Raw genomic sequence first — 14,730 nt, 5'->3', positions numbered from 1 at the left:
AATAAAATGAAGTTTCACAGCAGCTTTCGTAAACTCAGTCATGTGGTTAGAAGATAAGGTCTTCACAACCAACAGAAGAAACACATGGGCTATACATCAAAAGGACGACACATAAATGAAGCAAACAGCTAAATAACCTTTTTAAAACAAACTGCAATGTGAATTGCTTTCCTTCTGCAATCATAAACCACGACAAATACAGTTAACTGGTTGACTTTTGCAGGGGAGTTGGCTGTTGCCTTTGCAAGGGTTAATTCTGTTTTAAGTAAGTGCTGGCATTCTCGATGACAAACAAAAAATCAACCCACTAATCAGTTACACAGGTTCAAGAGTGTTAAAGTGAAGGCTAAGAAAACAGCTTTAAAACTGCAACCATCAGAGCAGAGGTTGTCAAAGGTGTACAGTCTGTATGTGTTCATAGTGAGTTAAAATATTGCCTTGAAACAGCTTCAGAGATCTTCAAGGGTGGATATTCAATGCAATATTCAGAAACAATCCCAAATTTTCCGTTTTGTTCAAATGTGCGAGAATCACCTGGGACATCTTGCATACTGATCATGTACGAAGAAGGGAAAATATTCTTTGCTTTGGGATCTATTGACAGCAAGACGTCCTGTGATTTTAGAAGGCTATCTAAGCTTGACAAATCTTTGTGAACACATAAACAGAGCTTTTCCTCACAGAAACCCCTTTACTCAGCAAGAAGATATTTGCAGAAAGCAATCAGAGGAACCAAAGCCACAGTCAGTGAAATCCGACTAAGCTGAGTACTTCCTGTCTGCCCTGCAACAGGAAACACTCACACAGCTTGAGTTCTGTGACATGTAACACTATAGATAACCATGACAACACTTACCTTTTCTCTCTGCCTCTTGGCATTGTCTAGTAACTGGGACCAGAAAATTTCCGCAAATTGGAGAGTGTGGAGTAAAGACCTCTAAACAGTTTTAGTTTCCAGACTGGTGTCTATTTTTTGTGTTTCCATCTTCTCTTCATCAGAGTAAATTTGATCCGTGTCAGTGGTCGATGGGTAAATTCTTCCAAGCCTATGAAGAAGTATACAAAGGTCATGGCATCCTAGGCTGGGGCGGCAATCCCATTTTTCAGGGGAGACTCTTGAGGACACCAAAAGAGAGGAGGCCCAGTGCAAGCTTCCCTGCCGTGCACCTCTCTGGCCCTGAATGCTAGCATACAACTCTGTGCCGATTTCTTCCTCAGGACATCCTGTGGGTCTCATAACAATGATTCCAGAGCTCGGCCCCCTTTGTCGTGACTGAAATATGGAAACTGCATCATTCAAGTACAGGGCTCATTGTTTTCTCACTGTTGAGCCATAACTAAGACAATTAGCCCATGAAAAATGTCTTTCGTGTGTATCATTCTGTCTTGTTAAATTTCATATCTGTGTCATGGCAACAGCAACTTCTTCAATGTGACAGCTTTATCAGTAAGTACAACTAAAGAAAGACAACAAATTTACAATAGGTTGCAATAGGTTGCTTAAGGACAACATAAAAATGTTGCTGACACGCACATACAAGACGCGCTGTCAGCTCCAAGCATATTCTCTAGACAAATGGGGACTCAAAGTGAGGAAAGAATTTCAAAAGGTTGAGGAAGTAAAAGTTTTTATAGCAGTGCCCTACAGTTTTCAGTAAGGAGAGGGACAAATTAACATTTTCTTCACTCTCTCAAAATGTGACTCGAAAAGACACCTTGCCAGGGTCTCTTTAAAGCCAAATGAAAGCCTGTGAAATCATCATATGTTTTCTGACACATAAACAGAGAAGAAGCACGTAACAATAGCAGTCTGTGTCTTGAAAGAAATCTTGTGTATATTTAAGTGAAGCTGGACATGTTCCTGTCATTTGCACACAGTGTATATAAAATGAAAAACAATAATAGAAGAATGGCTTGAGCGGATACGACAACATTTTAAACTGGTTAGACAGCCATGTGTTTGGAGAGGAACAGAGAGTTGTTTTTTTTTCCAATAAATTTTGGCAGCTGTCCAAATGCCCCAGGTGTAATGACCAAGCTTCTAAAAGGAACGACACACTCTGAAGACAGTGAGGCACACAAGGCCCTTTATCATCCAAGCCTTTGAGTTTTCATCTCTGATGGCTCACAGATTCATTCTTCTCCTTTTCAGTCCTCCACTGGCCCACTCTCAGTGTCAGTATTGTGTTACCTACTGTCATTAGGGACAGTGAGTTGATGTAAGGCACCCCCTTGTGGACAGGCAAACTCCTAAATCAACTCGGTATAAAAGTGTATTATTTAGTGGTAGTAAATTGCAGATCTTTCTAGATAAGAACAATGGCACCATACACTGCCAAATGCACTATCACCATCATTCTATCAGAGGTAGGGTGGTGCACGCATGCTTTTGTCCAGTTCCAGCATACCAGTAGATGAACATCTTGCTTAGATTCTTTTCTGATGAGTAACAATGCCTCCATACTCACAATTTTTGGAGGAGTTGAATTTTTGTATGAGACACCGATTCCAACAGCCAACTCTGGGTACTGAACATTAACCTGATACAAGTCCTTTCTTTTAAGATATTTAGAATCAGTACACCTGACTTTCCTTGAGTCCACATGAGGTCAGACACTTCAAAATGATGACTGAAGAAGTGTAACTTGTATTTTTACAACTGCATTAACTAAGAAAGTGTATTTACTGTCCCTTACATGCTCCACTTAATAGTTCTACTTTGTGATATCAAAAAGTACTTTATTTAGTATCAACTTAAGCAAAGATTTTCCAATATTTAAAATGCCATGTGCGTTTTAACAGGGTTTCAAAGAAAAAATGTGTTTAACTGCTGCATAAATATAGAGAAATGAGAGAAAACTTTAGGTGTAAGTTAGTGTGAATGGTTGCCAGTAGTCATGGTGTCATTCTTTGATCCTGTGACTCAAGTTAAAGGATTCCTATTGAAGTTCAGTCTCAACAATGCAAATATTTCCTTTGATTAAATCTTGTTATCTGCTGTTTCCTTGTTGCATTGTAAAAATTGTCAAAGCACCAGTAAGCAGGCCGAAGATTGCAGAAATGCATTCTGAAACATTCATAGAGAGTAAGTCACAGGTCAGATGTTGAAAGAGTAGGTGATCTGTCAGACAACCAGACACCTCTCAGCACAGCGAAAAGAATGAAGACACACGGATGTGCTTGATCAACAAGCAGTCTGCCAAGACGCCTTTGCAGCCGCTGAAATAAGGAATGAAAATTACAGCCATGTAGTCTCCACTGTATAAATTCTTGTGTGCAAGTCAAGGAAGAAATTACACTTGCAGTGGATCACATTTCTAGCAGATAAACTTGTGAGTTTCCCCATGTAGTGTTCATTCGGGGCAGGGGAAATAGATCCGTTGCTTGAGGAATAATAACTTCTTGCACTGTGACCTTTTAGAAAACACGTCTCCAAGCCAACTCAAAGGGTATTTCCCACATGGGTTTGCAATGCTGACATACAGCTTTATCCTGACTCAGTGATGCAACAGTAAGATTTCATGCCAGTACATCTGAGCATTATCTGGGTTCCTGTGTGTCTTTACCTGTATGTCTGTGTGTACCCAAGCAAGCAAGTGTGTAATCGCTGACCTTTGACCTTGGCAATCACTGTGCCAGCTGCTCCTAGGATGTCCACTGAGTTGAGGGTCTGGTGTTTCCCAATGACAGCCTTGAGGACGCGCAGTAATTCTGCCAACCGTTCCTGCACCACCTCCTGAAGACTCTCCAGGTTTTCTGGGAAAAAAAAAAAAAAAAGAAGTCGAAAGTGGGTCGGCCAGATGAAGTCATGTAAGTATCAAGACTTTAACAAGAATGAAGCAGTCCAAGTATGCAATCGCTCATTTTGATCTGTAAAATCACCTTTGCACTTTGCATATTGAGTCAAAAGCTAGCCAGTGTCAAATATTTTTGGCACTTCTTTTGTCATTGTCACACATATTACTTTACAAATATTTTGGGCAAAAGACGACAGCAAAGCGTCATAGTTTCGAAATGACAATTTATGCAATTTCCCTCAGGCAAATAAAAAAGCACCTGCTGTGTTATGTTTTGTTTGTGTCCATAGCTGTGCTTCCACTATGAAAAGTGGAAGGAAGAGACAGTTGTGGTTGAGAGACAGTGACAAATTCAGTTGCATGAAACCACTGTGATGCAACCTGCTTCTTCCAGGCAGAGAATAACACCATGTACAATGGAAGAGGTGTGTATCGTAAATAGCTTAAACTTTCAGTCATGGTGATGACATTCAAATACAGGTCAAAAAGGATAAATACAGATATTATTATGTGCTTTTTTTTTGTTGTCACAAGTAAGACAGTGTCAATACAAAAAGATAGAAAACTGTTCTGGTTTAGAAAGCTTGCGAGTTAGCAGTGACATTTAAAGATCATATTTATTACTTTGACTTTTTACTGCTTTATGACTGAATGAAAACAACAGTGTTGCAGAGTGAGTTTGTGCACCATAAACTTGCAAAATGTATACAAGTCAAAGGGCTCTCATCGTAAAAGTAATAAAATTTCAGCTGTGACTGAAGTGACACACATGGTACCAATTATACAATTATATATTTTCTCGAACAGTCAGCAAGCAGTGGGAGCAGCACAAACAGCTGATGAAGATCTTGCAAGAAGATTCCAATGGCAGTGAGGTTACAGAAGGTGACAGGAGGAAAAGATTGTAAAAAATGCATTCACAATTCTCTGTTCCTATTTTTTCATATCAAAACCTATCAGTCATTTTGCTATGAAATAGATCTCTTTCCTGCAGAAAAAGGCAAGGCAGTGAAGAGTAGTACCCCTTTTATTCATGCATTTACCAAAGGGTTTTGCTGGTCATATAGGTTCTTCTTTTTCTTAACTCAATACCCGGTCTCTATGTTTTATTATTTCTTGTTTTTTCATCATTCCTACAGAACTTTTCAAAGCAGTGTTGGACTGTGTTTTAGAGATAATTGGGCTGTTTGAGCAAAATAAAAGTCAGCATAAAAAAACAATAAAACATGTGACACGATGAACGTCTGCAAATGTCAAAGCATCAATAGGAGAAGAACAGTCTGTATCCTATCCTGATCCAGGCTAATCAGTGGAGGCTCCACAGGTTGGCACCAGACAATAGGTGAGTTCATGTCTAACTCACTGTTTTGGAAGAAGCAGGGGCACTGGCTGGAAACAGAAAAGTCATCTGTTCTTCATCAAGGCGACCCCACCAAGCAGCAGGGTGAGACGAGAGACTGAATTTATTGGAACGTTAAAAGGAATTACAGAGGGAATGAAAATGAGAGCCTGGGTGTGTGAGTGTATGTTACTCTTTCCACTCCTGTCTTATTCATGCACATACAAATACTAAATCAACAGACTGGTGTTAAATGCTGTAGAAGAAATGTTACCTGGGATTCAGGTATAAGTCCTGGCCATCTGTGACACTATTTCACAAATGACAGGAGAAACAAGAAATGCATTCAGAGAGGGCAGTACTCCGCCAAGGCTGCCCAGTCATTGTATGATTTCCCACGGATGAAATCTTTAAAAAATTGTGGTCCGCAGCGGTCAATTTGTAGTAGGATTGCAATCGTGATCGTCAGCAGGCAGCTGATGTAGTGTTCACTTGTAGTCACAGTTACAGTGACACTGTGCCGCTATCTCACAATGATACAGAAATCTTTAACAAATGTGTGGATCCAGACTATAAGCCACATCACTGCCAAAATCTACTCACTTGGTCCTTGTGTCATTTCTGACCTTCCTTGAAAATTTCATCCAAATTCATTAAGAGAAGAATTGCAAGATAACATTAGTAATAAGACAAAGAGAGGTGTTTCTTAAATAATCTACCAAAATAATTTGCTTAACTGCATCTTTCATTTTCCTTGTCAGACACTGAACAGTCCCTGTTCCCTGCTTCCACTCCAAGTTTAAAGAAAAAGTGTCCTCTGCAGCAGGGGGCTCACCTGCTCTCTTGCCCAAAGGTGAGAGGTCGAGGACCCTGCAACACATGTTTTAAAGTCCTCCTCCCTACCATCACTGATAATAAGCCTTCCGTTACCACCCACCCAGTCCTTTTATCCTTCTTGTGGCCATCAGGGTGTTTATGGATAGCTTACTGACTTTTAAAGTTTTTTTCTATCAAAGACGTGTGTGGGCTGGTTATAGGAGTCAGTCCTAATGAGGTGCACACCTGGGAATTACACATGTGCAGCATTACTGAACTAACTGCTACAGAATCACAGCAGAAATGTAGGTTCGGATTACATATTTCCTTTCCCTCTGAAAAGAATTTAATTAGACTAACGTATTCTTCAGAGCAGCAAGAGAGGCACAAAATGTGAGGAAATACCAATAAGCTGTGATGTTGTGGCAACAAAGATGAATGTCCTCAGCCAATCTGCTGGACAAGAGATTAAGCCTTTTTCCTGTGTTGTTTGATACCCACTACCTGCTCTCACAAATGCAGCACTGTGCAGAGTTAAATCACTCTGAGTGGCACAAACCAATAAATAGCAGCCACCAATTTCAATTAATGACAAACATAACGATGGCAACCTTGACTAAACAAACACCATATTCACACTACTGAGAGCAGAGCTTCATGCATCTATTTAAGCAATAATTTCCTCCAAATTTCCAAGAGCACGAAAATACTATACAAGAAAATGTAAATAGATCCAGGCAAAAAATCTGTAGATAATGAATAGTCACCATCTTAGACTGGGTTTAGGGAATAAAAACATACACTAGCAAACTGAAATGTATTTATTACACATTTAAAAATATAATTAAACATTCAAGCCTTTTAAGTCAAGTGTGTACATGTGCTTACAATTCCCATTTGTATGCCAGCATAGTCTGTGAAGACAATTTAGATCACCTTTAATTCTTCACTTTGTAAACCCAGATTAAAAAATATGCAACTTTAAATTTTTAAAGGCAAAAATCAGTGGTGAATGGTTTTGTCACAACAGTGACAAAAAGGGCACTGGAAATTTGCTGGTGATTGTGGAGGCCATTCCATTGTTTTGGTGGAGATAACAGTGCTAAGGCAGAGAGCAGGACCATATTGTTTAAAGGAAGACCCCTGCCAACGCCAGTGCCGCTCAGATCTGCTGTGTCTTTCTTTACAGTGGTGAGATGGGATAGTGTCCCAGCAACGCTTCACGCTCGGTCTATTTCATTTACATTCTACAACATAAAAGACCTCACTCCTTTTAAGAAAATAAATTCACTATGAAAAAGCATTCTACAAATCACAACAGCATGTATTTTTCTCCTAAACCAAAACAAGGAAGAGGAACAAAAAAACAACAACAAATGTTTGTAGATATTTAGAACACTAAACCATCAAATATATAATACTTTCACACGAAATATAGTTTAAACAGAAAATGAATTAACAAAACAGTTGCAGAATTTATTTTGACATAATAGTCAATGAACTGCTCACATCGCATCACGGTTTAAGCTGGGATGTTGTAGCAAATCCATCCCATGCCTGAAATGGTTGTGATATTTAATGTAAAATTACAGTAAATGATTCAGCTCTAAATTTACTGAATACTTTTTATTCAATTTAACTTTGAATTTAAAAGTCAGGTCTCCAGATTTGCCTATTTTCAAACCCATTGTGTCTGGTGCAGAGAAAGACCAATCTAATCCATATCTTCAGGTGGCCTAACAGAGGTTACAGCCTCTGCTCCCTCCACTGATAACAACAGGCAATCACCAACTAGCCCGTCTGGACACGTGATCTGCTCAACATGAAACAAGCCTTGGAAGCTCTGGTGACACAGTGCTGTTTGAGAAATAGCTGCAGGGTTTTACTGAAAGACCAAAGAGGCCACATTTCTCCTTGAGCATTCCTCCTCCTCCTCCTTAACAGAAGAATGGAGGGTGACACATTTACAACGATAGCAGCAGATGATTCTCAGTTTTTCAGTCAGCTGTGTATCCATCTACCACATTCCAGATTTGTGACACAGTATTTCCTGTGGTGACGCAGTCAACACACCAAATGAACTACTCAAAATGGGAACAGCCACTTTCTGTTCCTCCCAAATTGAGCTTAATTAGTATTATCCACAAATCTCTCCTTTCACAAACCATAAGTCCAGAAAACATCACTGTACTCACTATAACAGACTCTGCTTGCATTGCTGAACTCCCTGCAACCTGATCTACAACAGGTGGAATTGTTTGGTCAGGATTCCATCTCCAAACACTAATTTCCCCCTCTGTCTAAACAAACGCAACATTGCTGGGTGCCTCTCTGTCTTTCCCATGCCTTGTTTGGAGACGGAGTGAGCCCCAGACATCACACAGAGAGTAAACAGCAGGCAATTCATAACCAGCTACCTGCTCTAGGACTATTAAGCCCCTTTCAGACATTGCTGGCTTCATTACTCTGTTTAAGGAACGTCACTGTAGTCATTCAGACATAGGTCACTTGTCTTAGAATGTTCCTCATGGCTCCATTCAGGTATACCCACCATAATGCCCAGGGGTGCTATGGTACATACACCACATGTGTCAGTCAGGTGAGACTAGGAAATACACCAAGTGATGCACAGTACATCATAATGCAATAACACTCACTCTAAACTAATAGCAGCTGATCAAAGTGTCCAAACAACTGACAGTCCAGTTTATCTCTGATTTCTCAAACAGTGAAACTGAAGGTTCAGGATTCAACTTAAAGATGGTAGCAATGTGACAACATATTAAACTGCAGCTTATAAACTATAACTCTGTGTGACAGCTCACCTGGCTGAGGTGAAGAAACATTCACAGTGTGGCTGGCTATTTTAAGCTGATTGGCCCATGAGGGGATGAATTTAATTAGTACCTAATTAATGACATTACTACTGTTGCTCTAAATAAACGCTGCTCCCTCTGTAGAGACACTCTGATGCTGCAGGTTTGTAATAAACTACGAAGAAATAGTGATGAAGAGCAGGAAATCAAACTGGCGTTCTGTGTGACATCTCATCTGTCTGATGTGAAGACATGTAAACCGATACAGTGTGACCTGCTGTCGGATCCTGGTCCAGACTGACCTACTCTCCATGCTCTCCTGGGGATAATTTATCCATCCATCCAATATCTATATACCAGTCTATCTCAGGGTTACATATAGAGACAACCAAGCACACTCACATTCATACCTTCGGACAATTCAGAGTTAGCAATTAACCTCAGCATGTTTTTGGACTGTGGGAGGAAGTTGGAGAACCTGGAGAAAACCCATGCATGCACAGGGAAAACAAGCAAACTCCATGCAGAAAGATCCGGGGAAGGCGGTGACCTTCTAGTTGTGAGGCGACAGTGCTAACCACCGAGCCACTGTATAGCCCGGGATAATTTATAATTATAAGAACTTAATTAAGTTACCAGCGCTGTGGTTTCATGAGCAAATGTGCGCAACTCTCTGTCTCTTTGGAGACTCACATATAGTTCCTGCTGATGTTTGACGCTGCAGGAATAAAAATAGTTTTGAGTCAATTGTTCCAAACAGTTGCAAAAAGCAAATTTTAGTTCTTCTTAACATCTTGTGAGAAAAAACACTCCGATGACATTCATTCTTGGTGAGTATCATTAATCCTCAAGCTATACATGTCTGTTTTCATCGCAGTAAGGTTTTAATATTTTAGACATTTCATATTGTTGCCTAATAGATTTGAAATCGTAGAGCAAAGTGCGTGAAATAAAGTGTGTTGGGATTTTGGTACACAAACCATGTAATAAGCTCCTCTACAGTGGGGATCGAAAGTTTGGGCACCCCAGGTAAAAATTTGTATTAATGTGTATAAAGAAGCAAAGGAAAGATGGAAAAATCTCCAAAAGGCATCAAATTACAGATAAGACATTCTTATAATATGTCAAAAAAAGTTAGATTTTATTTCCATCATTTACACTTTCAAAATAACAGAAAACACAATAACGGCGTCTGCAAAAGTTTGGGCACCCTGCAGAGTTCATAGCATGCACCGCCCCCTTTGGAAAGCTGAGACCTGACAGAGTCATGGATTGTTCACAATCATCATCTGGAAAGACCAGGTGATGTCAATCTCAAAGGTTTTAAATGCCCACCTTACCCCAACAATCAGCACCATGGGTTCTTCTAAGCAGTTGTCTAGAACACTGAAACTGAAAATAGTTGACACTCACAAAGCAGGAGAAGGCTATAAGAAGATAGCAAAGCGTTTTCAGATGCCAATATCCTCTGTTCGGAATGTAATTAAGAAATGGCAGTCATCAGGAACAGTGGAAGTTAAAGCAAGATCTGGAAGACCAAGAAAAATATCAGACAGAACAGCTCGCAGGATTGTGAGAAAAGCAAGTCAAAACCCACGTTTGACTGCACAATCCCTCCAGAAAGATCTGGCAGACACTGGAGTTGTGGTACTCTATTCCACTATAAAGAGATACTTGTACAAATATGGTCTTCATGGAAGAGTCATCAGAAGAAAACCTCTTCTACATTCTCACCACAAAAATCAGCGTTTGAAGTTTGCAAATGAACATATAGACAAGCCTGATGCATTTTGGAAACAAGTTCTGTGGACCGATGAGGTTAAAATAGAACTTTTTGGCCAGAATGAGTAAAGGTACATTTGAAAAGAAAGGGCACAGAATTTAATGAATAGAACCTCTGTCCAACTGTTAAGCATGGGGGTGGATCAATCATGCTTTGGGGTTGTATTGCAGCCAGTGGCACAGGGAATATTTCACGAGTAGAAGGAAAAATGGATTCAATAAAATTTTAGCAAATTTTGGACATTAACTTGATGCCATCTGTGAAAAAGCTGAAGTTAAAGACAGGATGGCTTCTACAAATGGATAATGATCCTAAACACACCTCAAAATCCACAGTGGATTACATCAAGAGGCGTGAACTGAAGGTTTTGCCATGGCCTTCACAATCTCCTGACCTCAACATCATTGAAAATCTATGGATAGACCTTAAAAGAGCAGTGCGTGACAGACAGCCCAGAAATCTCAAAGAACTACAAGACTTTTGTAAGGAAGAATGGGCGAAGATACCTCAAACAAGAATTGAAAGACTTTTAACTGGCTACAAAAAGTGTTTACAAGCTGTGATACTTGCCAAAGGGGGCAGTACAAGGTATTAACTCTGCAGGGTGCCCAAACTTTTGCAGACGCCATTATTGTGTTTTCTGTTATTTTGAAAGTGTAAATGATGGAAATAAAGTCTAACTTTTTTTTGACATATTATAAGAATGTCTTATCTGTAATTTGATGCCTTTTGGAGATTTTTCCATCTTTCCTTGGCTTCTTTATGCACATTAATACAAATTTTTACCTGGGGTGCCCAAACTTTCGATCCCCACTGTATGATGTTTTCAGATGAATATCGATGTTGAATTGTGGAAAAAATCTTTCCTAAATCACTTCACACAACTCAATGTGCCGTTGCTTGCGTGTGCCTGTCCATTAAAGTGACGGTTCAGTTCACATTTGTGCCATGTGAAAGTGATACTTTTGCGATGTAATTTTTACGGGAACGTGACCGAGGTTTACATTCAGACATGTTAAACTGCCGTGAGACGAACGGATTGGAGTGCATGTCTGAAAGGGGCTTTAGTGAACTATACTCTGTGAGGTGTGGGCTTGAATAAACATACAGGAGTATATCAGGTGTTAGCAACAATAGAAATCTTCCACACAATTGGATAACAGCAGCTAGGGCATCAGTTTCTAATAACTTTCATTATGATTAGTATTTCAGTTTTCACTATTATCCAATTTGTCAAGGCATTTTTTTTTTTGTTTTTTTACAATGTGCTTGCTTTGCCTGATTTGAAATGCTGGAACCAAGCAAAATCCTACGTTCTTGCTTGAAAAAAAACGCTCAGTTTGATTAGTTATCTATTTAGTTCAGCTCCAAAACAATGTTGTCATCAAGGTTCAACAATTTGGAGAAAACATCTATTTGACATTTTTCTTATAGATATTGAAATTTGATTTGTAATATAATTGGAAAGCGAAGCTCAAAAGTGTGAATTTGCAAAACCATTGACACAACAGTTTCAAACCTTGGTTAGATGTGCAGCATAACATTTCCGATTTGCTAATGGCATTGTTTAAAATTATTATCTCTATTTGAAATTGACTGATTGATAAGTGCTGCACAGTGGTGTAGTGGTTAGCACTTTCGCCTTGCAGCGAGAAGATCCCTGGTTCGCATCCCGGCTTTCCCGGGATCTTTCTGCATGGAGTTTGCATGTTCTCCCTGTGCATGCGTGGGTTTTCTCCGGGTATTCCGGCTTCCTCCCACAGTCCAAAAATATGCTGAGGTTAATTGATTATTCTAAATTGCCCGTAGGTGTGAATGTGAGTGTGATTGTTTGTCTTTGTATGTGGCCCTGCGACAGACTGGTGACCTGTCTAGGTTGTCCCCTACCCCTGAGTCAGCTGGGATAGGCTCCAGCCCCCCCCCCCCCCCCCCCCCCCCCCCCCCCCCCCCCCCCCCGCGACCCTAGTGAGGATTAAGCAGTGTATAGATAATGGATGGATGGATGATTGATAAGCCCTGGTTGTAATTCTCTCAAATCAAAGAACAGCTGGTATTGCACCCAAACATGCATATCTGCAATGTGACTTGACCTGCAGAAGATCCTCGTACAAGAATTTGCAAAGGAACCTTGACCTACCTGAATGAATGGCTATGAAATTGTAGAGATATAGACGATTGTGTTTTTCTTGTGTCTTTTAATTCAAAGCCACACAAACAAAACATCAGTTGTTTTTACTTCTCTACAAAAAAATCCACAACAACAAGAGTCTTCCTCAACAGCACTAGATGCCTTGATCCCTACACCACTACAAGTCTGCCTCACTGCTGTAAATTTCAGCAGGCTGCCTAATCACCAGCAGTAACGTCTGCTGCTAGCAGGGGCTCCAATCCACCCCTTGCCATGACCAATGTCCTACACAAACATCCAGAGCCTATAACCATAAATCCCACCCCAGGAAACACATCCCGACCACAAACTGGCACAAAAAAATCCTTCAGCATCACAAGGGAAAGTTACTGCCCAACAAATCTCCCCTTTCTTTCTCCTAAGAGCAGCAAACCATTAAACAAATATGTGCTAGATTTCAGCTTTTCTCTCAAGTGGAGGCACCACCTGCAAGTGCCCTTCAGTTGGCACAGAGGCATTTGTTTGAGATATATTTGTGGAAGCTAATGCTAGAAATACTTCACAGTGGTAGTGCTTTTATGACAAATAACTGGGTATGAAACTTAAAATGTTCAAAACTGACATAATTCCACAGTTATAGTGGGAACATAAATGTCGACACTTACTCTGACAAGCCTACTAAAGGACAAGGATCTTTTTCAATTGACTGCACAGAAACTTACCAACTGTCATGTAACTGCTGTACAAACATTGTTGAACAGAAAGAAAAACAAGTTTATGAGTAAACAACTGTAAAAATCAGCATTAAGGTAGATTTCTATGCTTTCTGAACACTTTGACAAAATCTTGTCTTTCTGACAACACACTTACAGACTGGTACAATGCAGAACAATGCAGTTTAACTGGACTACAGCCAGATCTTATCAAAGTGTCATGATGACACACACACACACACACACAAAAAAAAGTTTTCACACTGGAACAAGAAGGCCTTGTGAGTCAGCTAAACGCGTTCTTTCTCATTTAAGAGCATTAAATGCTTTCTTTTACATAGCACTAAACTGTCTGAAGAAAAAATCTCGGTAGGGTAGCTCCACAGTTTATCTGTGGCCAAACAAGCTGTACAGTGTACATTGAGTAAATAAGCTTTTAACCTTATGATCTGCAACTACGCTGCAAGATGTTTGTCCTAACCGAAAGTGGACTTGTATGTGTCCTGCCTGAGGCTATGAGAATGAAATACATAAACCAAGTTCTCTTGAGGAAGAGACATCTTGAAGGAAAAAGAATTTCAGATGGCATCCTGATAGCTATCCGTTGCTGTAACAAGAATCATTTAAAGTTAAAACCTCATCCTGTTCAGCCCTGTTGGCTTGAACACTATTTCTTAACACACATTCCTAAAATGTTTTAGCCCGATGAAGGAAAAACCTCTGAGTTACTTGGAAAATTGTGAAAAAATATATATAAATTAGGAAGAAATTCACAGTTGATTTGTTTCTTCATCGCCACAAAAACAAATGGGAAACGAAAATGACCACTGGTAATAAGACTTATTGCCTAGCATATAAGCTTGTGGCTACAGATTAAATTTAACTGAATTCAAGTAACAGCTTTGTCTAGTGTAGCCATGCATATACTCTTATACTCTGTTTTAAGCACTGTATTGTTCCAGTGAAGTCGTTTTTTTTTAGATTCCTTAAAAGTAGAAGAAAAAAAAATAGAACCAAGCTTGACTACATTGCCTTTTGAAACATGCTAATAAAACAACAAAGTAATGTGATTTTATTTTAGGAGCCTTCATAGTCAATGTGCCTCACACCTACCATTAGTCTGTTGAAGGGACTATAGCTACAAGTGAACATTTGTTCAAAAGGAATGTAGAGTATGCAGGAGTTTGGGGGGATGGGAGGGGGACAGCAGCTCAGCTCTGTGTTGAAGACTCCTTTTTCATGCCGATTAAAACCATTAACTAAACTGTCTATTGCAACAGAATACACTCAAATAATGAAAGTGTCCTGACATTTTTACTGCATGCCTCATTTAAATAC

General features: G+C 39.7%; 1 protein-coding gene across 4 annotated transcripts in view; it reads right to left on the bottom strand.

Moving 5' to 3' along the window:
* LOC111576976 (rho GTPase-activating protein 29-like) overlaps positions 1-14,730 on the bottom strand; it is a 37,231-nt gene that overhangs the window by 14,638 nt on the left and 7,863 nt on the right. For 3 of the 4 annotated variants that reach the window (XM_023282995.3, XM_023282998.3, XM_023282997.3), the window contains exon 3: positions 3,613-3,756. In XM_023282995.3, coding sequence (XP_023138763.2) covers positions 3,613-3,756 — 144 coding nt within the window. Of the gene's footprint in view, positions 1-856; positions 3,581-3,612; positions 3,757-14,730 lie in introns of those variants that run through there. The other variant, XM_023282999.3, reaches the window with a different exon arrangement.

This window comes from Amphiprion ocellaris, chromosome 10 (assembly GCF_022539595.1).
Source record: "Amphiprion ocellaris isolate individual 3 ecotype Okinawa chromosome 10, ASM2253959v1, whole genome shotgun sequence".
NCBI lineage: Eukaryota > Metazoa > Chordata > Actinopteri > Pomacentridae > Amphiprion > Amphiprion ocellaris.
This window is presented reverse-complemented; position numbering and strand designations above follow the sequence as displayed.